General features: G+C 42.1%; 1 protein-coding gene across 4 annotated transcripts in view; it reads left to right on the top strand.

Moving 5' to 3' along the window:
• Positions 1-389: 389 nt before the first annotated feature.
• Positions 390-25,139, top strand: part of PPCDC (phosphopantothenoylcysteine decarboxylase) — a 46,833-nt gene continuing 22,083 nt past the window's right edge. The window contains exons 1-3 of one of the 4 annotated variants that reach the window (XM_054042116.1): positions 390-427; positions 13,420-13,596; positions 20,681-20,776. In XM_054042116.1, coding sequence (XP_053898091.1) covers positions 13,444-13,596; positions 20,681-20,776 — 249 coding nt within the window. In that variant the 5' untranslated portion in view covers positions 390-427; positions 13,420-13,443. Of the gene's footprint in view, positions 428-506; positions 878-2,252; positions 2,375-13,419; positions 13,597-20,680; positions 20,777-25,139 lie in introns of those variants that run through there. The other 3 variants (XM_054042118.1, XM_054042117.1, XM_054042119.1) reach the window with 3 other exon arrangements.

Below are 25,139 nucleotides of genomic sequence, written 5' to 3'. Positions count from 1 at the left end.
TAGCCAGGGAAGGGATTCTCGGCCACTTGCCCCCACCCCGGCGGCCCTGCCACTGGGCGTGGGACCCTCTTAGGCACGGGGCCCGATTCGGGGGAATTGGTGGAATTGGCCTAAAGCCGGCCCTGGGTACAGGGACAAGAGCCACTCTGGTTTCCTCGTCATGTCACCCCTGGTGATGTCAAGCGGGGACCCCGTGACGTCACTGCTTTGGGGGCGGAAAGGCCTCCCGCGTGGCATGCAGCCCCGGCCCTCCACGGTAGGACTCAGCTACCTGCGGGCTGGGGCTGTCAGGGGCTCAGGTCGGGAAGAGGAGGTGGGACGCTTCGGGCTGAGGAGAGAACTACATCTCCCACCATGCTCTGCTCGCGCGGCCGCTTCCGGTGCAGGCAGCACTTCCGGCAGTGCGGGGCCGAGCGCAGCCGCCTGGGTGAGCGGAGCGAGGTTCGGGGCGTGGGGGCTATCCGCGGCCGCAGCTATTTACCCCGCTCTCATGGGTCTGTCCGGCAGTGCCCCAGTAACTCGGGGGGCTGGCCGGTGTCGGGCTGCCGCGGGTACAGGAGGGTGTGGGGGAGGGGGCTCACGGGCATTCGGCGCCTCTGCCGTGTAAAAGCGGGAGCAGCGACGTGTCCGCCTCCACGCGCGCGCGGCCCCCTGCGGGGTGACAGCCCCGCCCCCAACTTCTGCCACGATCTAGGTGATATCAAAACAACCTCCTCAGCACCCGGGCCACGTGCGCACCCCAACACACTCTTTGGAGAGGTGCTGGGTGCAGGGCTAAAAGCGGAGCCCTGTGCTTTACTGCTGCTGCCCACTGGCGTCTACCAGCAGCAGTAATCACCGATGTGCAGGACGCTGAATGGTCCGGCGTGATCTCCTGGTAAGAAGCTGTGTTTAAAGGGACGTAGTGTGAACGCTACAGGCGCCCATGAAACTTACAAAGCACCACTTGAAGCAGAATACTATTAGACTGCAAGTTCTTCAGGGTTCAGTCTGTACTTTCCTGTGCTGTTTGAGGAGCACGTTGTGGACACTATCAGAATACAAGTAATATATAACTATAATACACACATGCTGCCCTTTTGCACACACTGTTTTCTCCATTTTCTTTCTGTTCCACATGTGACTGTACTGTAATGTGTTTGCAGTGTACACACCACACGGATAAACAGATGAATGGACACATTTTAAGAGGGCTTGCAAAGATTATTGAAAAAGGGCACAATTCTTTTCTGTTACACTAGTGTAATTCTGTTGATGTGTATGGGGTGTCATTAATGGAAGTGAAAGCAGAATTTGGCCCAGTGTTTTTACATTGCTAAACATGGATATAACGAGAGGTTGTTTTAAGTTCTGCTGTGACAAATTTTACTGCTAAATTCAGCCCTGTTGAGAAGAAAGGGTAGATGAAATCAGCAGTGGATTCTTCAGTAACATGAACACTGTTGTTCTGTAACTGGTAGTTTAATAACATGGAGAGGGATACAAAGGAAAATTATTTATGCTTGTAATTTCTTAAACAGATACTGACATCTAATAAAAATAACTTCAAAGGGCACTATGTTTATACCCAGTTCTGCTTCACTTTCATATTTTATTTCTCTACTTTTCTTTGAAGATACTCCCATCTTTAAAAAATAAAAATGCTCTAGTATAATAACATTATGGTCCCTAACATTGCAGAAACTCCTATTACATGTTGTATTGTGGAAACTTACGTCCTAATCCTGCAATGAACTCTGCATAAGCCAACCTCTACACCCATGTAGAGTGCTATTAAAGTCACTGGATCACTGCATAGGTTCAGCCTTCCATGGAGCTCATTGCAGGATTAGGGCCTTCCTGTAGAATGTTGTTGTTTCTTTAATGCATTTTTCACATAGATATTTGTTTAGCAATTTCTGTTCCTGCTCTTGTTTCTTAGCATTTCCTAACCTTTGACTGATTGAATTTGTGATTTTAATATTCTTTAAGGTAGTTTTTTGAATCCATAATTTCCTAGGTATAACACCCTCCTTCCCCCAAAATTCCATTTTATGGAACCATATTGAATCCCCCACCTGCATAGGGCATCAGCACGGGTTAAACACAAGATTTTTAGACTCTACTGCTTGAACTAAAGGGTTACCAGATAGTGTTAGTAGGTTGCTGTCCTCTATGTGAACCTACAAGTAGAGGGGAATATGACACATTTTCCAGTGTCTTGAACAGTTATTTGCTAAATAGCAGTGGAATGTTGGGATTCGATTGTCATCAGATGTCACCAGTGTGGTGCTCTGCTTTATCCAATGTTGATAACAGTGGGCTGCCCCAGCTCTGCAGATCGCTGACACAGCAGACCCCGAGAGAACCCACAATGACCACAGACTCCGATAAGGTACGAAGGCACCTGGCCAGGTTTATTGTCAAACGAAGCACCATAATAGTTTACCGCAGACTCTAGTCTATAGGACATACTACGAATATGTGCTCCTTGACAATGGGCCAGCTCAGTCAGTGGTGGGACCCTCCACTGCCCCCTAGGCCAGACAAAGATATCCATTCAGAGGTGCATTCTTATTCACAGATATAAACAAGTTACACATTACTGCAGATGCACTGAGGTACAACCCCTCTATATGTTAGGGTGCTGCCTCTCTCCTGGTACACGTTGGTACGAACAAACAAGTCTATCCATCATATTATGCTTTTGACCCTGTCTTTAGGATGGGTCAGCCTTTTCCCCATTATCTCTGTGGAATGTGTTTGTACCGGGATGTTCTGGTGCCATCCTGGCACATGTATGCATGCAATTAGCAGCCTTCTTCTTAACAACTTCTGTGAGCAGGACCTGCCTCTGGCTCATGGCTTAACTTTGCTTTATGTTAGCAAAGGCTTGACCATTACTTTAGTTTAGGCCTCAGGTCTCATACTGGGCCTCTGATACAAGGGTTTATGTTTCAGGGCCTCATCTTACTACATTCCCACACTTTTTGTCTTTTTATGGGGAGGATGTTTGCCCATCGTCCCGGAAAAGCATAAAGCTTGGACTAAAGATAACTCAGTGGGCTAAACGCTCTTATGTGGTTACCTTATTTTACCATTCATACACTCATGCCCCACCTGTCTTTAGTCTGCACATTCCCTCGTACGACTGATGGACAGATTTTATTTTCCGATTGATTGTAGTCCCTTATAGTGGGCCTTGGAATGTTAGGCCTGGGACCATGACTGAGGAATGTAGTATTATGATTGAGCCTTAGAGGCACTCCCAAATAATTAATATATATGAATAATATGGATATGGCATATATTTGTAGCATATATGGGTATATATGTGTAGTATGTATATGTAGATTTCATAGATTCTAGGACTGGAAGGGACCTCGAGAGGTCATCGAGTCCAGTCCCCTGCCCGCATGGCAGGACCAAACACTGTCTAGACCATCCCTGATAGACATTTATCTAACCTACTCTTAAATATCTCCAGAGATGGAGATTCCGCAACCTCCCTAGGCAATTTATTCCAGTGTTTAACCACCCTGACAGTTAGGAACTTTTTCCTAATATCCAACCTAGACCTCCCTTGCTGCAGTTTAAACCCATTGCTTCTTGTTCTGTCCTAAGAGGCTAAGGTGAACAAGTTTTCTCCCTCCTCCTTATGACACCCTTTTAGATACCTGAAGACTGCTATCATGTCCCCTCTCAGTCTTCTCTTTTCCAAACTAAACAAACCCAATTCTTTCAGCCTTCCTTCGTAGGTCATGTTCTCAAGACCTTTAATCATTCTTGTTGCTCTTCTCTGGACCCTCTCCAATTTCTCCACATCTTTCTTGAAATGCGGTGTCCAGAACTGGACACAATACTCCAGCTGAGGCCTAACCAGAGCAGAGTAGAGCAGAGCGGAAGAATGACTTCTCGTATCTTGCTCACAACACACCTGTTAATACATCCCAGAATCATGTTTGCATTTTTTGCAACAGCATCACACTGTTGACTCATATTTAGCTTGTGGTCCACTATAATCCCTAGATCCCTTTCTGCCGTACTCCTTCCTAGACAGTCTCTTCCCATTCTGTATGTGTGAAACTGATTTTTCCTTCCTAAGTGGAGCACTTTGCATTTGTCTTTGTTAAACTTCATCCTGTTTAACTCAGACCATTTCTCCAATTTGTCCAGATCATTTTGAATTATGACCCTGTCCTCCAAAGCAGTTGCAATCCCTCCCAGTTTGGTATCATCTGCAAACTTAATAAGCATACTTTCTATGCCAATATCTAAGTCGTTAATGAAGATATTGAACAGAGCTGGTCCCAAAACAGACCCACCTTATAGCCAAGCATAACCATGTTTTTCCAATCTGGTGTTGTACTCTAGCCCTTTTACTTTGGTGCCATAGATAGAAACACATTCCTATTAGGGCAATTGCAGTTATCACCTGTATCATCATTAGTAATAGGCTGAGTGTTTTGAAATACTGGGATAGGCATTGTTATAGTATATTCCACAGTATTATGTATATGAGAAGTAAAACAGAAATTTGGAGTAGTGAGACTACAGATGAGGTCTTTATATATAAATGTCTTGTAATTAGTTACTGGCCGGTACTGTGCATTCATGTTATGGGTTACCCTTAGTGCTGGTTGTCACTCTTTGGTAAGCTTTGCTGGGCAGGAAACAGGAATGGCTAGATGCTCTGTTCCATGGATAGCATTGCCCCACGATACACCAGTAGATGATGTAGATCCAGTTGTTTTTATGGATGTTGTTTTTCAGAAAACCTAGTGAATGGACAGTAACCAATTTATCAAATAGTGCTGTGTCAGGGTTTGGTATTGGTACCCAGACACTGAACAAAATTGTTTTGAATAACATGTGCCTCAGTTAGGATGCAGTGTTACTGATCCCAAATTGTGACCAGTACTAACGGGGAATTTATATAGCTAATTTGTAATTACTGTATAACAATTTTTTTTAACCAATTTGTTTCTCCTTGCCTTCATGTTGTTTGCTGTCATTAGTTTGTTGCTTTTTACCTGTGTGTTGGCTAAACAGTTTAGCAAGGTTATGCACATTGTAAATGTTGCACAGCAATAATACAATACAGCAATAATACAGTACAACGATAATACAGTAGTACAGCAATAATACAGTTGTTTTTACACAGTAACCAAGTTAAAAATAAATAAAATAAAATAAAATAAAAATATTTATTTATTTATACGGTTGTTTTTACACAGTAACCAAGTTGAAATTAAATGACAGTTTATCCTGGTCCAGCTAGTTGTTTTTAGCTGATTGTTAACTTAATTGTCCATATATGGTAGATAGAAGTGTGTTTGACCAGTCTCTGATTTATAAAGCACTTCACTTTTCTTTTCTTGATCCTTGGGGGTTTCTTCACTGTGTACTGATATCTTCTGGTGTCTTCAGGGTGTCTTTGGTCTGTGGGATGCAACTTAAACTACTTTTGTTAGTTAACATAGTAAAGTTTTTTGTTTTGTTTTTGTTTTCAGTCACCCAAACTTAATACAAAGTTTAACTTAGTTTGTTTACAATGTAATAGGGACAATGTAATAGGGACCAAGTCTCTTATAACACAAGCTATACTTTTGCAATTGTTGTATAAACATTCATTTTCATTTGAGGTGCATTACTAATATTTTATACTAATGTAATGCTTAACTGCTAAAATAAATGCTTACAATCTTCTGTGAAAAGATGTATTGCTTTTTTTCCCTGAACATTCTGTGTTAGCAAAAGAGTTAATAACATAATTTTTACCAACCTTTTTAGAGTTAGTTTGCTTGTGATACCAATTTCACTCTTGTTAACTGTTTAGAACAGCAGTGGCCAACTTGTGGCTCCGGAGCCACATGCAGCTCTTCAGAAGCTAATACGCAGCTCCTTGTATAAGCACCGACTCCAGGGCTGGTGCTACAGGCGCCAACTTTCCAATGGGCGGGGCGGGGGGGTCACTGCTCAACCCCTGGCTCTGCCACAGGCCCTGCCCCAACTCCACCCCTTCCCACCCCCTCCCCTGAACCTGCAATGCCCTCGCTCCTCTCCCCCCCCCCCCATGCCATGAAATAGCTGATCGGGAGGGAGGGGAGGTGCTGATCGGTGGGGCTGCTGGTGGGTGGGAGGCACCGGGAGTGGGGTGGGGGAGCTGATGGGGGGCTCCTGACATATTACTGTGGCTCTTTGGCAATGTACATTGGTAAATTCTGGCTCCTTCTCAGGCTGAGGTTGGCCACCCCTGATTTAGAAGCACAAACATTAACAACCACTGCTTCCCATTAACATAACATGACAAAAGAAAAGCGTATAAAATTAAACCAAAATAAATTTTAAATACAGGTCCATGCAAATACTTTGAGGGTATTAAACATTCAGGATGCTTTGTTGTGTTTGAGAGCCAAAAGAGGAAACCTGTTGAAAACGTGGAAACCTGTTGAAATTGTTTGGTTAACTTTATGCATAAATTGTTATTTTTAAACATTTTTGCTATCACATTCTTATAACTATATTTAAAAGTGCAAACAAATTTATAAAAACCCAAACAAGAAATTGACATTTTGTTAATATTATCTTTACCTTAATGTTGGGGTTTCCTCTTACATTTTTTTCTTTGAATAACAAATTAAAAAAACTTAAAAAACAAAACAAAACTGTGATTAGTAAAAGAGAATTCTTTTTGTTTGCAATTGCATTATTTGTTGAGGCAGAAATATATGTACATATATTTGTAACTGAAACTTTTTTGAACTTTGCACACAAAAATTGGTGTTAATAATATTACGATTATACCCCAACCATGATCTTAAAATAGTGTGGTACCACATATACATATATTTTTAAAAGAGTATAAAATTGACTTTTGTTGCAACAAAATAAAAATAAAGAATAGTCACGCGACACACACAACTTACAACGCAGGACAACACACATGACATACAGGACAAACTTAAAATTAAAAACAAATAGTACCAAAATTCTATTCATAACTATACAAAATAAGACAAACAAAAATAAAAAATATAAAGGGTTAACTTATTTATTCAAATGTTTATCTTATTTAAAACTTTTAACAAAAATTGATAAAAATGTATTAATATTTGCCAAATTTATTGTATTAATTTGGTAACAAGGAATTTTGAATTACTTATATTTAACATTATTTTAAATCTCTGCTATATGGAAATAAGAAAAGTCCATATGTCAAATATTAGTGAGTGGTTAGGATTAGAAGCAGGGTGTGCATTTCTGTTGCTTGGCAACAATATCTTCAAGAAAGTTAGGAAAAATTCTAGCTGTTGCATTCCTAAAGGGTTAAAATAATTAATTTACTGGATTTATTTAAAGTAAAGATTTTTATCTTGTTTTCTTTTTGTTTCTTGCTTTGTTCTGTTTTCAATTTCTTTATCTTTTGGAGGTTTCTGTAAAAACTATAACTTTTAACTTTTAACACAGAGAAAGAGTGGACGGGAGAAGAGGCAGGGAAAAAGGGGTGTGTGTGTCAAGAGCTACCTAGTAAGGTAGTGAGAATTGAGCCAAAAGAGATTAACTCTTAAGGTACAGGCAGCAGCAGCAAGTTTAGCAAACTGATAAAGGATATAAAGAAAACATACTGGTATGTAAAAATATTTGAGAAAGAAGGTTATATTTTTAGCTGAATGCGGAGTGTGGTTCCGTGGGTAAAAGCAGTTGGGAAACTGGGTTTTTATCCTGGCTCTGAGATGATAGTGGGGGTAATTATCTGCTCTTGTAAAACCTGAATTTATTCCCCCGGTGTCTGTTTTTGTCTGCATGCCAAACAGATTGCAGGAGTGACCTTTTTTTCCTGAAGTTAACTGTGTTTGGGCAACTCCATATGTTAATGCATCAATTTAGGTGTTAACCTGCTCAATTTTAGTTTTTGACTTTGAAATTCCTTTCTTTCACTCCCCTGTGATTGAGTCGCAGCTCCTGTCTTGTAATGTGCTCTGGGAACCGTTCCATTTTTTCCTTCATTTGATTTACCAATTCAGTGAAAGTATTGTGTGCTACTTTTTCCATCTGTGCACTTACTTGTCCCATTTTGACAGGCACCAGTCTAGGTCCTGGTTTAGGTTGTACCAGAACCTGGCTTTTATCATAAGGTAGTGGCTGCACTGCAGTGGACCCCGTTTCATCTTTTAATTTTGCTAGGGCCACCTTTTTCCATTTCTGTCCCCATTCTGCAGGCACAGGGTAGCTACCTGAAGCCTGCTGTTTACCACCAATATTTATAACAGGACGGCACATGTATTTTTTTGTAGGTTCCTTGCAGCTGTTTCCAGTGTTTTATTCTGTTCCTGTGCTGGTTGTCTCTGGGCTGCTTGCCACCCTGCAAGGGGGTGGGAGCATTCCAGGGCTGTGTAGCTTCTTTTGATTCTTTTAACTCTTTAGTTGTTACTGTTTCTTGCCCCGCCAATTTCGTGGCATGCTGTTTTAACCATTTAACAGCCATGGTTATAGTTTGCAATATTTTACATTTTAAGGCTACAGTCTCTGCCCTAGCTTTAAAAATTACATTACATGTTTCTTCCCCATTATACTTTTTAAACTCTCTGGGGAATTGTAGGGAGGAGTTAAGGGGGTTCCGTAGCTCGTGGTTCTCTGTCATGTTAGATAGCAATTCCTACAGCGGACAGCTCGCTTACTCACCAGATCAGCTGTTGGGGTCACCAATGTCGTCAGATGCCACCAGTGTGGTGCTCTGCTCTGTTCAATGATGATAACAGTCGGCTGCGTGCATGTGTTCCCTTTGTGTGCTGCCCCAGCTCTGCAGATCGCTGACATAGCAGGCCCAAGAGAACCCCCAATGACCACAGGCTCTGATAAGGTCTGAAGGCACCCGGCCAGGTTTATTGCCAAACAAAGGACAGTTATAGTTCCCACAGACTCTACCGGACATACTACGAATACGTGCCACCTGAATACTACATTCCTCAGTCATGGTCCCAGACCTAACATTCCCAGGCCCACTATAAGGGACTACAGTCAATTGGAAAATAAAATCTGTTCATCAGTCGTACGAGGGAATGTGCAGACTAAAGACAGATCGGGCATGAGTATATGGATGGCAAAATAAGGTAACCATATAACAGTGTTTAGCCTACTGGGTTATCTTTAGTCCATACATTATGCTTTTCCGGGACAATGGGTAAACATCCTCCCCATAAAAAGACAAAAAGTGTGGGAGTGTAGTAAGATGAGGCCCTGAAACTTAAACCCTTGTATCAGAGGCCTGGTATGAGGCCTGAGGCCTGAACTAAAGTAATGGTCAAGACTTTGCTAACATAAAGCAAAGTTAAGCTGTGAGTCAGAGGCAGGCCCTGCTCACAGAAGTTGGCAAGAAGAAGGCTGCTAATTGCATGCATACATGTGCCAGGATGGCACCAGAACGTCCCGGTACGAACACATTCCACAGAGATAATGGGGAACAGGCTGACCCATCCTAAAGACAGGGTCAAAAGGATAATATGATGGATAGACTTGTTTGTTCGAACCAACATGTACCAGGAGAGAGGCAGCACCCTAACGCGTAGAGGGGTTGTACCTCAGTGGGTCAGGAGTGATGTGTAACTTGTTTGTACCTGTGTATAAGAACGCATCCCTGAGTGGATATCTTTGTCTGGCCTAGGGGGCAGTGGAGAGTCCACCACTGACTGAGCTGGTCCATTGTCAGGGGGCACATATTCGTAGTATGTCCTGTAGAGTCTGCAGGAAACTATTACTGTACTTCGTTTGACAATAAACCTGGCCGGGTGTCTTCATACCTTATCAGAGCCTGTAGTCATTGTGGGTTCTCTCGGGGCCTGCTGTGTCAGCGATCTGCAGAGCCGGGGCAGCACACAGAGGGAACATATGCACGCAGCCGACTGTTATCATCATTGAACAGAGCAGAGCACCACACCGGTGGCATCTGACGACATCAATATTGTTGGATTGCATTCTTGTCTGTGGAGATGAGAGAGGTCTAATGGTTACAGAAAGCACAGCCAAGCACATAGATTGGCACATTTATTCTGAAAGTAACATGGCTAACTGAACGAGGCGTACTTGTGGCACCTTAGAGACTAACAAATTTATTTGAGCATAAGCTTAGCCCACGAAAGCTTATGCTCAGATAAATTTGTTAGTCTCTAAGGTACTACAAGGACTCCTCGTTCTTTTTGCTGATACAGACTAACACGGCTACCACTCTGAAACCTGTCACCATGGCTAACTGAGATGTTGGTCAGATGTTAGACACACATGGGACTGTAATGTGTCTCTAAAATGCACCTCCAAATGGGAGTTAGGTGCCTAAATAACTTTGAGGATCTGGACAAGGGTTTTATTCCCAGCTCTTCCTGAAGTGGCCTGGTGAAACCTCTCATTTTCCCCATCTGTAAAATGGGGGGAGTTATACTTATCTGCCTTCTAAATTAGGGGAATGAGGCCTTGCTCAATAATAAGGGCTGTGAAGAACGTGGAATTATCAACACCAATTAATGGAAGAGCTGAGACAAGAACTCATGGGCCCTTCTGGCTCTGTTTAGCATGCCTTCCCATAGGCCAAAGGGACAGCAGCTTTTGCTGCAGTTGCAGTGTTCTGTTGGGAACTCAAGGTCTGTGAGGCTAGGGAGCATGCTAAATGCAGATGAAATCTTCAGAGATTTTAGCTGCAAGCCTCTCTAAACTGTGCTGAACATATGTAAAACTCTGACCTTATTCTGAAGAACAGGGTTTTTTTAAACAAAAATCAGTTTGAGGCAAAGACCAAGCATTCCAGCCCAAATGATTGAAGTCTGGCAAGGTTATAAATACTTGAAAACAGTGGATTAAAGTGGAAGGGATATGGTAACCTTAACTACAGATGTCACTACTAACTCCACGTATAATAGGGGCTTAGCACTTTGAGCATTTGGAAAATAATATATAATTCAAACATTTGGATTAAATAAACCAAACGCATCCAGCAAATCTTGTATATAATTGTAACTAAAGTTTTGCAATCTGCTACATTTCCAAACCACATGCATAAAGGGCCTTATCTAAAGTCGATGGAAAGACTCCCATTGACTTCAGTTGATTTGGATCAGAACCAGAAATCCCTAGCATTTTACATTTAGTCTGGGAAGTTGTATATCACATTGTCCCCCAGCTTCCACCACTAGCTTTATATATTTATTTAAAAACATTACAGACATGGTGTTTAGTGTGGTATAAATACCTAGATCAGGGGTAGACAACCTATGGCACATGTGCCAAAGGCGGCACACGAGCTGATTTTCAGTGCCACTCACGCTGCCCGGGTCCTGGCCACCAGTCCTGGGGGGGCGGGGTGTCTGCATTTTAATTTAATTTTAAATGAAGCTTCTTAAACATTTTAAAAACCTTATTTACTTTACATACAACAATAGTTTAGTTATATTACTATATACTATATAGACTTATAGAAAGAGACCTTCTAAAAACGTTAAAATGTATTACTGACACGTGAAACCTTAAATTGAGTGAATAAATGAAGACTCGGCACACCACTTTTGAAAGGTTGCCGACCCCTGGTCTACAGTATAATGGCATTGCTATGGTGCTGTGGCTATGACGACATAACCCTGTAATGTAAATGCAATTTATGCTAACGGAAGGGTTTTTTTCATCGGACAAGGAATACCACTTCTCCAAGTGATGGTAGCTAGGTTGATGGAAGCATTCTTCTGTTGGCATAGCTGAACCCGTGTGGGAGTTAGGTTGGCATAGTTTCGCACCCCTCAGTAATGTGGCTATGTCAACCTAAAATTTTAAGTGTAGACCAAGCCAGACAAAGGGTGTGAGAAAGGAAATATTATTCTCCCCATTTTATAGATCAGAAGTACAGGGAGTCTAAGTGTTTGCCCAGTGTCACACAGGTTGTCTGTTGCAGAACTGGGCATTGACTCAGACCTGAATCCCAGTCTTGTGCCTTAAACATAAGTTCATACATCAGTTATTTCAGGAAGTGTAATTGCTTGTGGTAACTCCAATCTGCTTCTGCTGTGATGCACAAGATATTAACACTCTTGACTGGCATTGGTTAGGCAAGTGGCAAGATGTGACTTCTGCTTTTCTGCTAAACTATGTTTGCTTCATGACTATCTCATCCTCTACTTTGCTGGTCTGTTTTGCCCACCTATTACATCAGGGGCCTAATCTCTGACTGAGTTCTTGGTACTCTATGAAGCAGATGATGATGATGATAACTCTTGTATGAGATCCAAGGTGCATACATGTGACTGATTTATTAAAAAACAACAACATGCATTCATTACTCCTATTAGAGACTGAACGTATCCATCTCGACTGAGTCACATGCCTTTTCCATATTAAGTGAGAACAGCAGACTCTAAATCCTGTACCAATTTGGACAAATGAAGTAGCCTCTTTACATTTATTTCTGTTGACCTTCCAGAACAAAGCCTGACATGTCCTGAAGCATGAATCTAGGCTGTCTATTTTCAAGTCTTTTAGCTAAAAACTTATTGTTATTTAATGGTGAAGATTCTGCAAGGTACTGAGTATTCTGACCCCAAGCCGTGGGGGCCAGAGACTACTCCATGTACTTAAAGTTAAGCAAGTGGTTAAGGGTTTTTCTGGATCAGGGTCAGATTGCTCATCACCTCGCAGGATCGAGCCTAAAACTGGGTGACCTGATTTAGGATCTACTAGGATCCTTCCACTTTTCAGTAATGTTGATAATTTTGCTTCCCTTAACACTGGAAGGGATCCCTTCCATTGTGCCTCTCTGTTCATTGACAATAATATGGGATTCCTCTTAAGATTTTGAAATGTTACCTCAAGACCACCTGTTTTACCTCCTGGTATCCTGTAAGTACTTTTGCTAGCTCACTTTCACCAATTGGGCTATTCCGGATGTGGAAAGGATCCCATTTACTTCAATGAGAGGGGTATCAGAATTCCCGACTCTGAGGATTTGCATGTTGCAAATGTACCCCACACTACAGAATCTGACTCTTTAGCTCATGCTGTAGCAACATATCCATTTAGCTCTGGATCAATTTCTGGAGTCATCCAAAATGGCAGCCATCATTCATATAACCTTGATCACAAGGAGTCACTTCTGGTGAATGCACGTTGAGTGCTTTGAGCCATAATACCTAATATTTTTTAAATTGTTAAGTTAATTTCACAGTTAACCCTGATGTGGCCTTTAGAATAATAGGTAACTGCGGAGGAGCAGAATGTTATGGTGACCCTCCCACCTGATTACTGAAAGAAGTGTGATACTTCTTGGATCAGTTTATATTGTTCTGAACTGAAGAGTGTTTTGAGGCCACTTACTGATATTCTGTATAGGGAAGCAAATCAGCAATTTCTCTGCACGTCTAGGTAAATCCAGCTCAAAGTTTGAAGACTGTTTCTCCTTGTTTGTAGATTTGATTGTCGCCAAGGTGCATAATGGAGCCCTTAACCCTTTCAGAGCCACAGCCTTCCCCACAAAACAGCTTGCCCACACCACAAAAGTACCACCATGTCCTGGTGGGTGTTACTGGAAGTGTGGCTGCCCTGAAGTTGCCTATTCTTGTCTCGGAATTGCTGGAGATTCCTGGGGTGAGTAACGTATGCTCCAGTGAGTTAGAATAGAAACTGTAAATATGATATCTTCCTGTTTCCTTTTTATCCTCTCTTAGTGGAGATCAGATTAGGTCAGTTAGAATTTTAAAGCTGATTCTAGATGCTGGTCCTGGGGTCTAAAAATTAAGCTGAGCATTTTTCTGTCTCTTTCACCATGATCAGTAATAAAGATTCTCACAATAAGAGTTTATCTGACCGTTTTGTTGATATCACACAATACATGATGGAAACCAGCTTTGTCTCTCATCATTATGTGGGCTTTACAGGGCTCACCGATGTAAAAATGTAGATGTCAGTAAAGTCAGCAAACCTGAATTTATGAGATACATATAGTAAAAAGTGCCATGTGCTCTTTGAAACTCCAAATTTGTAGTTCAGATTGTGCAATATAAGTAGTCTCAGTAGTTGAGACATAGAACTTAAAAGTTGGATGCTAGTGTAAAACGGAAGAGGACAAGCTATAAAAATATAAAAGCATCTGTATGCACATTTTAAAAAATGTATCATTGCCTAGAGTAACCAGTTTATCCAGCAGATGGCAGTATTAGCCAGGAGTGAATAGACTTACATTCCAAAAAAAAGGGAACTATAATAGCTTTTGCTTTAAAGTAAAAGGAAAATTCAGAATGCTCTCACATTTTGGAACCAACCCAATTATCGTGGTTCATTGAAAAAAAAAAAAAAGAGAGAGAGAGAATTTGTGGCACCATCTTTTTTAAACATAGGCCAAATACATAATGCATTTATATTGCTTGTTGGTTTGCTAGATGGCCTGGTTTAATATCCTTTGGATGATTCATATATTTGGGATTCCTTCACTCCAGAGCTCAGGGTACCCCATGAGATTTGGACATAGGAGACGATATTTTGGAAATTGTGAAACTGATTGGTGGTGGCAATAGCAAATCTGGAAAGGCTGTTGAAGGTACACAGAGTTGTCAGGGTAGCAGTGCTGTATCTTGTCAGCTGTTGGAAAGAAAGTTCAGCTGGCATGTTGGGGGGCCTTAGTTAAGCTTTTCAGTTCCAGTAACTGAAAGAGGTTTAAGGTTCCAGACCAGATTGGGAGGGGGATGGGGGTGGGAATGGACAGAAGAAAGTGATGCAGAGACAGGAAGAGGTCATGTCAGAACCTTAGGTTATGTGCTGCTACGTGTATGGAATGTAGGTTATGCAGGGATTGTCCATTCCCCCAGCCTTCATCCCCAGCTTTCTGGATTTCCATTTTAGCAACAGGAGATGCCTGAATCATAGATCCCGCAGCATACTTTCTCTCTCTCCTCACCCCCATCCTGTACTGGTATCTGAAGGACTTCCCTCCACTCTGTAGGTGACAGGAAGAGAGAAAACTACCCATTCTGTAGGAGTCTAGATCAAAGCACATCCCTTCTCTGTGAATATTTTGATCATAAACTTTTCAGCAAGCTGGATCCAAATTTGATAGCAAGGCTCCTGGATTCTGTGATCCTCCTGTGCAGGAGTCTGCAGATTTTGTGGCAGCTTCATTTAAATTTAAAAATAGAGGTTTTTACTGAATGAAATATAAAGAATCCATTCAGTCTAGAAGCCCCGGTTATTTATTTTGGCAATAAATTCAATTTATCTCCTACTGTCTGGACAATTTCAGGGCCTGAGCCAAAGCCAAATAAAGTCAATGGGAGTCTTTCCAGTTACTCTAAAGCAGGCCCTCAGTTTTAACTTGCTGCAGATTTTTGTGCTGACAACAGAGAACTGTCTTACGACAGTTGTCAGAGGAACTTGGGTAGAAAACAGCTGAAGTTTTTGGATCATTAGGAGATGTGCTGAGAGGTTTAGGGTTGTAGGATAAGCATGTTAGATAGAAGTTTGTGCTAAAACGATCAGCAGTGAAATAGTTGACAATTTAAATATCAATGTCGTAATCATTAGGTTTCAGATTCAACCATTCGTTGAGATGAATGAGGTAGTTAATACATCTCATAGCCATCAGGTTAGGCTCTCTGCAGACTCAGGAAGTTAACAGTGCATCAGTTAAAATTGTAAAGGTTTTCTTCATAAACATGGCTGTTGAAGCAGAAAAAAAGTGCTGTTTTATCCAGGCCAGTGGAAAATTCTGATGGTCACTTATGTATTTGCTCAGGGTTACTAATACAAGTCAAATCACTGCTTTCTTGACTCTTTAAAATGGCACTCACATAAACGTGGGCAAAAATCAGGCTGGCAGAGCATTGGCTAGTGGTCTCTGCGTAGAGACAGCAAAGCAGGAGATCCAAGCTTAGCCCTGGATGAAGTCTTGCACTCCACTAGCCTCTGGGTATTTGCTGAGTCTCCTCATGTAAAACACACAACTTGTGACTCCAGCACGCTTCTTTTACCAGGTGACGTGTACGTCAGCTTGTATCAGCAGTTAAACAGAGGAGTCACATGCTCATTTTCTATTTTAGCTATTATAGAGGCAAACAGAGGCTGTTACTGGTATATAGAAAGGAAAGAATACTGATCTCTTTCCAACTTAGGTGGAGGGACATGAAAGTCCCACTTAGGATGAGTAAGCAAGGAGCCCATCCCTGCAGAAAAGAATTTTACAGTGGGAATAATTAATCATTGGAATGTGTTAAATTCTCTATCACTTGGAGTTTTTAAATCATGACTGAATGTCTTTTGTAGCCCGCCTGCTTGCTTGCTTGATTATATCCTTTCTTATGGGTTTGTTGATAATAGCTTTATAGCTTTATAAGTTTGTATTAGAGTATTTTTTTGCAGTAACGGAAGAAACCTATAGGCCACATCCTGTATGATGAGCTAAAGCATGTTAGCGTACATATGTTTGTGACCTTTGGCATAGAGAAGTTGCCAAGCGATTGTGCTCTATAAATTTAACAGGTACACCACAAAGAACATGGAAATAACCACCAAACTGATTCAGGCCAGAAATAACAGATGTGACAATGAACACCCCGATTTGATGTGGGTGAAGAAATTGGACATGGAAGGTTGGGCACATAAGAGGGCAAACCACCATAATTAGGGTTAGGTTAGTTTTTTTCTTGGGTCTTTTTTGGCTTAGTTTTCTGGCTTTATAGTTCTCTAGCTTCCCCTAAATTTTTCACCTTCCACTCAAGCATTGAGGAACCTGGACTATGGGACTCTTTTGGCATGCCAGAAATGAGGCTGGTCCTTTGTCTCTTACCACCAGGTTCTCAAGGAAGGATGAGAGTATGTTAATCTAGGAAGTTTTATAGTAAAGGATACCACCTGTACCTCCAAAAGAGTACTATTTCCTTTTTAATTCTGGTTGATTACTTTCCATTTGATTACTTTTCCACTTACGTCAGTAAAAGTCTCTACGGCTGTATTGTGTTCTCAGCATAAGTGTCCTTGTCATACATCCTGCGGGGTTCTTGCAAGACTCTATGTAACCTGATTTTGGGACAAGAACCATATCTTCTGATCAGATCAATTGGCATGCCTTTTAACTTATATAAATAATAATATTAATCCCCTAAAATCAAGCAACACAACTGTTATGAAGGCAAACAGAGGCTGTTACAGATATATAGAAAGGAAAGAATACTGATTTCTTTCCAACTTAGGTAAAGGGACATGAAAGTCCCACTTAAGATGAGTAAGCAAGGAGTCCATCGCTACAGAAAAAAATTTAACAGTGGGAATAGTTAAACATTGGAACAGCTTACCCAGGAATGTGTTACATTCTCCATCACTTTGAGTTTTAAAATCATGATTGAATGTCTTTTGAAAAGATGCACCCTAGCTTAACCACAAAATATTGGGTTCAATGCACGAATCACTGGGTGCACTTCTCTGGCCTGTGCTATACAGGAGGTCAAAGTAGATGATCAGAATGGTCACTTTTGGCCTTAAAATCTGTGAAAGAAATGGCAGAAAGAGAGTGGTTTTTAAGTGCCTTGGCTGCAGTTATGTTTGTGTTTCGAAGGGCTTGTCTACACTATAAAAGTTTGCTGCCTTACCTGTACCGGTATAGTTAATGCAGCAAAAAACTCTGGTTGTGTACACAATTATATCAGTATGAAAATTCTTATATCACTATATAGCTTATTTTGGTTCAGGAACTGAAATCAACTATATTGCTATAAGGCACCTTTATATCGGTATAACTGCATATACACTAGATCTCTTACTGGTATAACTAAATGGGCAATAATAATAATAATTAATATATCACACCCCTAACCAGTGTAGGCTTTGTGTACACTAGAAAGTTTAGTTATAGCTATACTGGCAAACCCTCTAAGGCTCTGTCTACACTGTGCACCTTAGAGTGACAGCTGTGCTGCAACAGCAGTGCCGCTCTAAGGTGTGCAGTGTAGCCACTCTTCATTAGCCAGAAAAAAAAACTCTCCTGCCGACAAAATAAAACCACCTCCAGTGAGGGGCGGTAGCTTTGTCGTTGGGAGAGCGTCTCCTGCTGATAAAGTGCTGTCTACACCGACGCTTTTTGTCAGTAAAATTTTTGTCGGTCAGGAGTGTGTTTTTTTTTTTTTTTCCCCCCACACCCCTGACTGACAAAAGTTTTACTGCTGAAAGTGCAGTGTAGACATAGCCTTAGTGTAGTTGCAGCTTATAGCAGCAAAACAGTGCTTTTGCTGGTATAGTCTATACCAGTTACTGAACAAGGAGAATTGCACCCAGTGATTCCTGCATTGAACCCAATATTTTGTGGTTAAGCTAGGGCTTTTATTAATATAGAAATGTCATCCAATATTAGTATTCTGGCTGAAGTCTATAGTATAGATCTGACCACAGTTATGCTAGCACGCTCCAAAAGATTCCTAGTGCATGTTAACATTGGGACTACATCAACACATGCTAAGAACCTTTTAGAGTGTGTCAGCCAGTCTACATGGGGCAGTTTCAGCACAACATTTTAGAATGCTCTACAATTTCCACCCCTTCGGTGCACATTGACACACCTTGTAGACAAACCTAAAGAATGCAATTGCTGTATAAAATCAGCATTTAAATAGGCTGTGTAGGCTCTGAGGTAACCACCTCATTGAGGCAAATAGGGTAGCAGATAGTGCAGTTAGCACCTTTGCTGCTGCTGTTTGGCTGGAAACAGTTTTGTGCAAAGTGAGGTTAATGGGGAAACTGTGGTTGTTACTCTGAAAATGATTTTGACACTGGAAAGGGCCAGAAATGTGTGTGATTTCAAATGAAAGCTATGGAAAATGAGCAGACATTGCAGAAAGAGCATAATGTCCCAGAGTATGATGCAGAATAACTGGATAGTGCCCTGCTGTGAAGAACAAGCAACCGCAGAACCCAGCCTGGAGGAGGAAGAGCTGAAAGACATGCACTCAGATAGTGCTGGCTGACTCCAGCTAGCCTCTTGCTTGTTAGATTGCAGTTCATAGGTACGTGCCCCAACTATGCTTTGACATTCCCGCTTTCAAAGCCACATAAACTTAACTGGAAAAAAGCACTTTTATTCCAGAATAAGACTGTCAATCCAGTATGATGTACTGCTACACCTGTATCAGTATAAATATACCCGCATAGTATATACATGTAAATTTCTATATGTAGACCAGCCCTCCTTAGATTCTGAAATAAACAGTAAAGTGATCAAAGACCCTGAAGTTTGGGGGCTGGAATTTTCCACTGCCCCAGGTCATCCTAGGTAACAAGGGTGGAGGAAGATGAGCCTAGAATTGTCATTGCTAGGAAGATAAAACAGACTGAAAAGATAAAACAGACTATAAACCAGTCACTGTTTGGGAGATGCGTTAACCTGTTCCCAAGCCTCAACTGCTGCTGTTGGAGATGGTCAGCAGCTTTTGGTGACAACAGAAGCGTATAGCAGCTAGCACGATGAGCACACTTAGCCCATAATCAAGTCTATTACTATGGATGTGCCTACACAAAGGTTTTCTTCAAATTCTCCCATCACTGGTGGAAATAATGGCAGGAAGTGCTAGCATATACTGGCCATCATCAGTAAAGAACAAAGTCTTTTGTCCTCTTTAATGTTCCTCTCTAGTCCATCTGCTGTTGATGGGCCTGCCTTGTTGGCCACTTTCTGTTGGAGATAAGCACTTTACACTAGTTAATGTCTCTCTCCCGTCTGGTGATTTACACAGAGGGTTACAGTGAAAACACTCAAATATTACTTTGTGATATGGGATACAGATATGATAAATGAGATTAATACATGCAGCAACTTACAAGCATTCCATAAAATCTAAACACTAAATGCATTCTTATTCTAGTACCTATTTTAACAATACTAACACACAGATGAGCCTGACTGATTTCAACCATATATTTGTAAGTATTCAGTTGAGGCATGGGGATCTTGGCATGAGCTGGTACCTGGTATGCCAGCATCACACTCCATAATAGGTAGTAAGTGTGCATCCTCATTGGTAGTAGGACAACAGTCGGAGAATTTGAGAAAAGCCTCCTTGTAGTTAAAACCATTGAGTTACACCCATAATCTCGCATGGTAGACAGACTGTTTGCATGGAGTTTAATTGCAAATGCAGCAGATGTAGTTAGACATAGATGGATGAACAAAAATCCTGCCAGACAGAAATAGCCTTGGGAAACAAAAGGTTTTCTTATGGTGTCGTCTTGTCCACGGCCATGAGGTGCTCTGGTTAATAGGGCCTTCCAGAGCCAGGCGCTTTCACACCCTCTTTCCATACACATCTCATGATCAAACAAGGATCTTATATGGAGCTTTGTTTTTCCTGGCAGCCCTCTTTTCTAAACCACGTCTCTTTTTTGTCTGTTTTGGTCATCTTCACTGGCCCAACTGCTGGTTGGTTATTTGCATATGGTAGGAACCAAATGACTAAGGCCCAGCCTGTTCATGTGAAGAACAGAAATGAGTATCTGGCTTGCATTGCACCTGTTGGTACCTGACCTTTCAGCAGTGACTGGAAGTGGTTATGCAAATATGAATAGTAGGGTGAAGTCTTGGTGTGAGGGCCTGATATAAAACTCTTTGCCACCCAAGTCCTCCTTCCCTTGCCTGGCTCGGGGCTTTTATGTTATAAACTGTAATTGTTTGTCTCTCCTCCTCCTTTTCTCTCGTTAGCTGAAAGTGCGTGTGGTAACAACCGAGAGGGCAAAACATTTCTACAACCCCCAGGAGATTCCTGTAACCCTTTACAGTGATACTGAGGAATGGCAGGTCAGTATCCCTCTTCTACCCGATCTGATCCTTTCTCTATGGTTGTTGGGGACACCTAATTCCCATGCCAGCTTCACTTTTTATTTAGGATTTGTTTGTTCATTCAGTTGACCTAGTCTTCCAGAAATGGCCAATAGCGGATACTTCAGAGCAAGGCAAAACCCTCTCCCTCCATAATGCACTTGGTCATTTGTGCAGATGCTGGATTTGGGGTAGTCAAAGAATTCCTTCCTGGTCTGCTGCAAGTGATCAGTTTTTCAGCATGAGGCTGATGGACTGATTTCATTAACTTTTACAGAGCCTTTGAATCCAAGTACGAAGTATTAAAAACATGCAAATAATATGATGTTGCCCTCTCTGGATGGTGGTGAAGATGGTATTTATTATTATTACAGTGGTGTTTAGTGGTCCCAACCAATATCATAGCCTCATTGTGGTAGGCACTGTACAAACACATAATAGACAGGCACTGTCCTAGAGCTTACAGTCTAAATAAACAGGAAATACTAAGGCTAGGTCTACACTACCCCCCTGAATCGGTGGGTAGAAATCGACCTCTCGGGGATCGATTTATCGCGTCCTGTCGGGACGTGACAATCGATTCCCAAATCGACGCTCTTACTCCACCAGCGGAGGTAGGAGTAAGCGCCGTCGACAGGAAGCCGCAGAGGTTGATTTTGCTGCCGTCCTCACAGCGGGGTAAGTCGGCTGTGATACGTCGAATTCAGCTTCGCTATTCACGTAGCTGAATTTGCATATCTTAAATCGACTCCCCCCTGTAGTGTAGATGTAGCCTCAGTGTGGAAGAAAGGAAAGATTGTTAATGGGTAGTGCCACAACCTGGCCCAGTTCCCCTCTCTGGACAGACACCAGTATGTTGTGAGAAGACCCAACCACTGGATCCCATGTGCTTCTAAGACTGCTGGGTCTAGGTAAGGACTGGTCACTTCTTGTATCTGGGTCTCTCAGACACACTCCTTCTACACTATAGGTCGAATTGTGCCAGTGCAATTTTCTGGCATGGTTAGGGAACATCTGTATGTTGTCACATTTTTTGTTTGTGATGACCTAGGACTGTAGCACAGTTCCCAAATTACATGGTCTCAACTACACTAGAAACCAAGTATTAAAACAAAGGTTGCCCTCACTATGCCAGAGAACCACATGACACCCAGATGGACGAGGGAGGGAGTGTAGGGTAAGAGGTGGTCTCTGACCACTCAGGACTTAAGAGCTATCCCCATCTCCCTGAATAGCAGCCGGAAGTGAGTAGGAAGCCACTAAAGAGCTGTGGGTGCAGATGTTAGGCAATCATTATGCCTTGCCCAACTTAGAGGGCAGCAGCTTGATTACCCCTATCCTTATCTTAGCTTGCAAATCTACAGACATTATTAATAGTCATAAAATTATCCAGCCCTGTTTAAAATCTACCTTCAGCATATGACTCAATAACCTCCAGCACCACTGAATTTCCCAGGCTTATTATACATCATATGGACTGTAATAGAAGTTCTAGATTCCCAGCCTCAGATCCGATGCCTGGGCACCAGGAGAAAAAGTTCATCTGTGCCCAGTTTCATTGCGGAGTTCTATCTCATTCACAACTTTAGTGTTTTGCTGTTTTGGATGGGTCCCTCCCATTCATTTTCCTCTTGTAATTTAGTACTAGTTAGGATTCTGATTGGAGACTTTGGCACTGAACAGCCTTTCTTCTTAATCCTGGATCATAACATGAAATCCAGCCAATCAGAACAGATGGCGTGTGTGGTGAAAAATAGTTCCAAATTATATTTCTGGCAGCTGGAGGCAGCAGTTTGTGCTGCATGAATGAGTTGCTCTGTCCTATTCTTTATCATCTTATGATTAGGGCTGCGAGACAGAGACCTGGGTTCTATTCGTTGCTCTGCCACTGACACATTCTTGTGACCTTGGGTGAGTCACTTTACCTCTCTGTGCCTGTGGTGGTTTAGCGGCGGGGGATCCTCCCCATCCGGGTCCGTGGGAGGGCACTCTGCCTCACCACGTGTCTGTTCGTCACTTACCATGGTGCATTAGCGAGGTGACAACAGTCTACCACTCGAGTCTATAGCTCAGGCCTGTGATAAGGGCCCAGTAACAAAACACAGGTAGGGAGGCCAGGCCCTTAGTCATAAGAACGGCCATACTGGGTCAGACCAAAGGTCCATCAAGCCCAGTATCCTGTCCTCTGACAATGGCCAATGGCAGGTGCCCCAAAGGGAATGAATAGACAAGTTATCATCAAGTGATCCATCCCCTGTCACCCAATCCCAGCTTCTGGCAAACAGAGGCTAGGGACACCATTTCTGCCCATCCTGGCTAATAGCCATTGATGGACCTATCTTCCATGAATCTATCTAGCTCCCTTTTGAACCTTGTTATGGTATTGGCCTTCATAACACCCTCTGGCAAGGAGTTCCAGAGGTTGACAGTACGTTGCGTGAAAAAATACTTTCTTGTGTTTTGTTTTAAACCTGCTACCTATTAATTTCATTTGGTGGCCCCTTGTTCTTGTATTATGAGAAGGAGTAAATAACACTTCCTTATTTACTTTCTCTATATCGCTCATGATTTTATAGAGCCCATCATATCCCCCCTTAGTCGCCTCTTTTCCAAGCTGAAAAGTCCCAGTCTCATTAATCTCTCTTCATACGGAATCGCTCATGATTTTATAGAGCCCATCATATCCCCCCTTAGTCGCCTCTTTTCCAAGCTGAAAAGTCCCAGTCTCATTAATCTCTCTTCATACAGAAGCCGTTCTATACCCCTAATAATTTTTGTTGCCCTTTTCTGAACCTTTTCCAATTCCAGTGTATCTTTTTTGATATGGGGCGACCACATCTGCATGCAGTATTCAAGGTGTGGATGTAGCATGGATTTATATAGAGTGAATATGATATTTTCTGTTTTATTATCTATCCCTTTCTTGATGATTCCCAACATTCTGTTCGCTTTTTTGACTGCCGCTTCACATTGAGTGGATGATTTCAGAGAACTATCCACAATGACTCCAAGGTCTCTTTCTTGAGTGGTAACAACTAATTTAGACCCCATCATTGTATATGTATAATTAGGATTATGTTTTCCAATTTGCATTACTTTGCATTTATCAACATTAAATTTCATCTGCCATTTTGTTGTCCAGTCACCCAGTTTTGTGAGATCCTTTTGTAGCTCTTCACTGTCTGCCTGGGACTTAACTATCTTGAGTAGTTTTGTACCATTTGCAAATTTTGCCACCTCACTGTTTGCCCCTTTTTCCAGATCGTTTATGAATATGTTAAATGGGACTGGGCCCAGTACGGATCCCTGGGGGACACCCCTGTTTATCTCTCTCCATTCTGAAAACTGACCATTTATTCCTACCCTTTGTTTCCTATCTTTTAACCAGTTACTAGTCCATGAGAGAACCTTCCCTCTTATCCCATGACTGCTTATTTTGCTTAAAAGCCTTTAGTAAGGCACCTTGTCAAAGGCTTTCTGAAAATGTAAATACACTATATCCACTGGATCTCCATTGTCCGCATACTTTTTGACCCCCTCAGAGAATTCTAATAGATTGGTGAGGCATGATTTCCTTTACAAAAAACATTTGACTATTTCCCAACAAATTATGTTCATCTATGTGTCTGACACTTTTGTTCTTTACGATAGTTTCAACCAATTTGCCCGGTACTGAAGTGAGCCTTACTGACCTGTAGTTGCCAGGGTCACCTCTGGAGCCCTTTTTAAAAATTGGCATCACATTAGCTATCCGCCAGTCATTTGGTACAGAAGCTGATTTAAATGATAGGTTACAGATGACAGTTAGTAGTCCTGCAATTTCACATTTGAGTTCCTTCAGAACTCTGGGGTGAATACCATCAGGTCCTGGAGACTTATTACTGTTTAGTTTATCAATTTGTTCTAAAACTTCCTCTAATGAAACCTCAATTTGGGACAGTTCCTCAGATCTGTCACCCAAAAAGAATGGCTCAGGTTTGGTTCAGTCAGGGCGGGGCAATGAGAGTCTATAGCTTGGGCTTCTGTTCAGGGTCAAGCAGTAAGGGGTTCAGGCATCCTAGCTCTGGCGGATTCCTGACAAGCACTGGCCTCTTAGCCTAGAGAGGGGGAGACTGCCACCCCAGGGGCTGGGATGGCAGGGGGGATGCAGGCCCACCCACCCCACTGCATCCCGGCCCAGGGCCCTAACAGTGGCAGAGGGGGCTGCCACTGGGTCAGCTGGGATCCTGATCGCAACACGCTGACTGGGTCTATGGCAACAACGAACCGGCTGTCCTAGGGCCACTTCCTAACTCCTCCTCGGGGTGTACTTGGGTCTGTAGAGGATTGTCCAGATCGTCAG

The sequence above is a fragment of the Malaclemys terrapin genome, chromosome 10 (assembly GCF_027887155.1).
Source record: "Malaclemys terrapin pileata isolate rMalTer1 chromosome 10, rMalTer1.hap1, whole genome shotgun sequence".
NCBI lineage: Eukaryota > Metazoa > Chordata > Testudines > Emydidae > Malaclemys > Malaclemys terrapin.
Note: the sequence above shows the minus strand (reverse complement) of the source record. Positions and strands in the feature narration are given on the sequence as shown.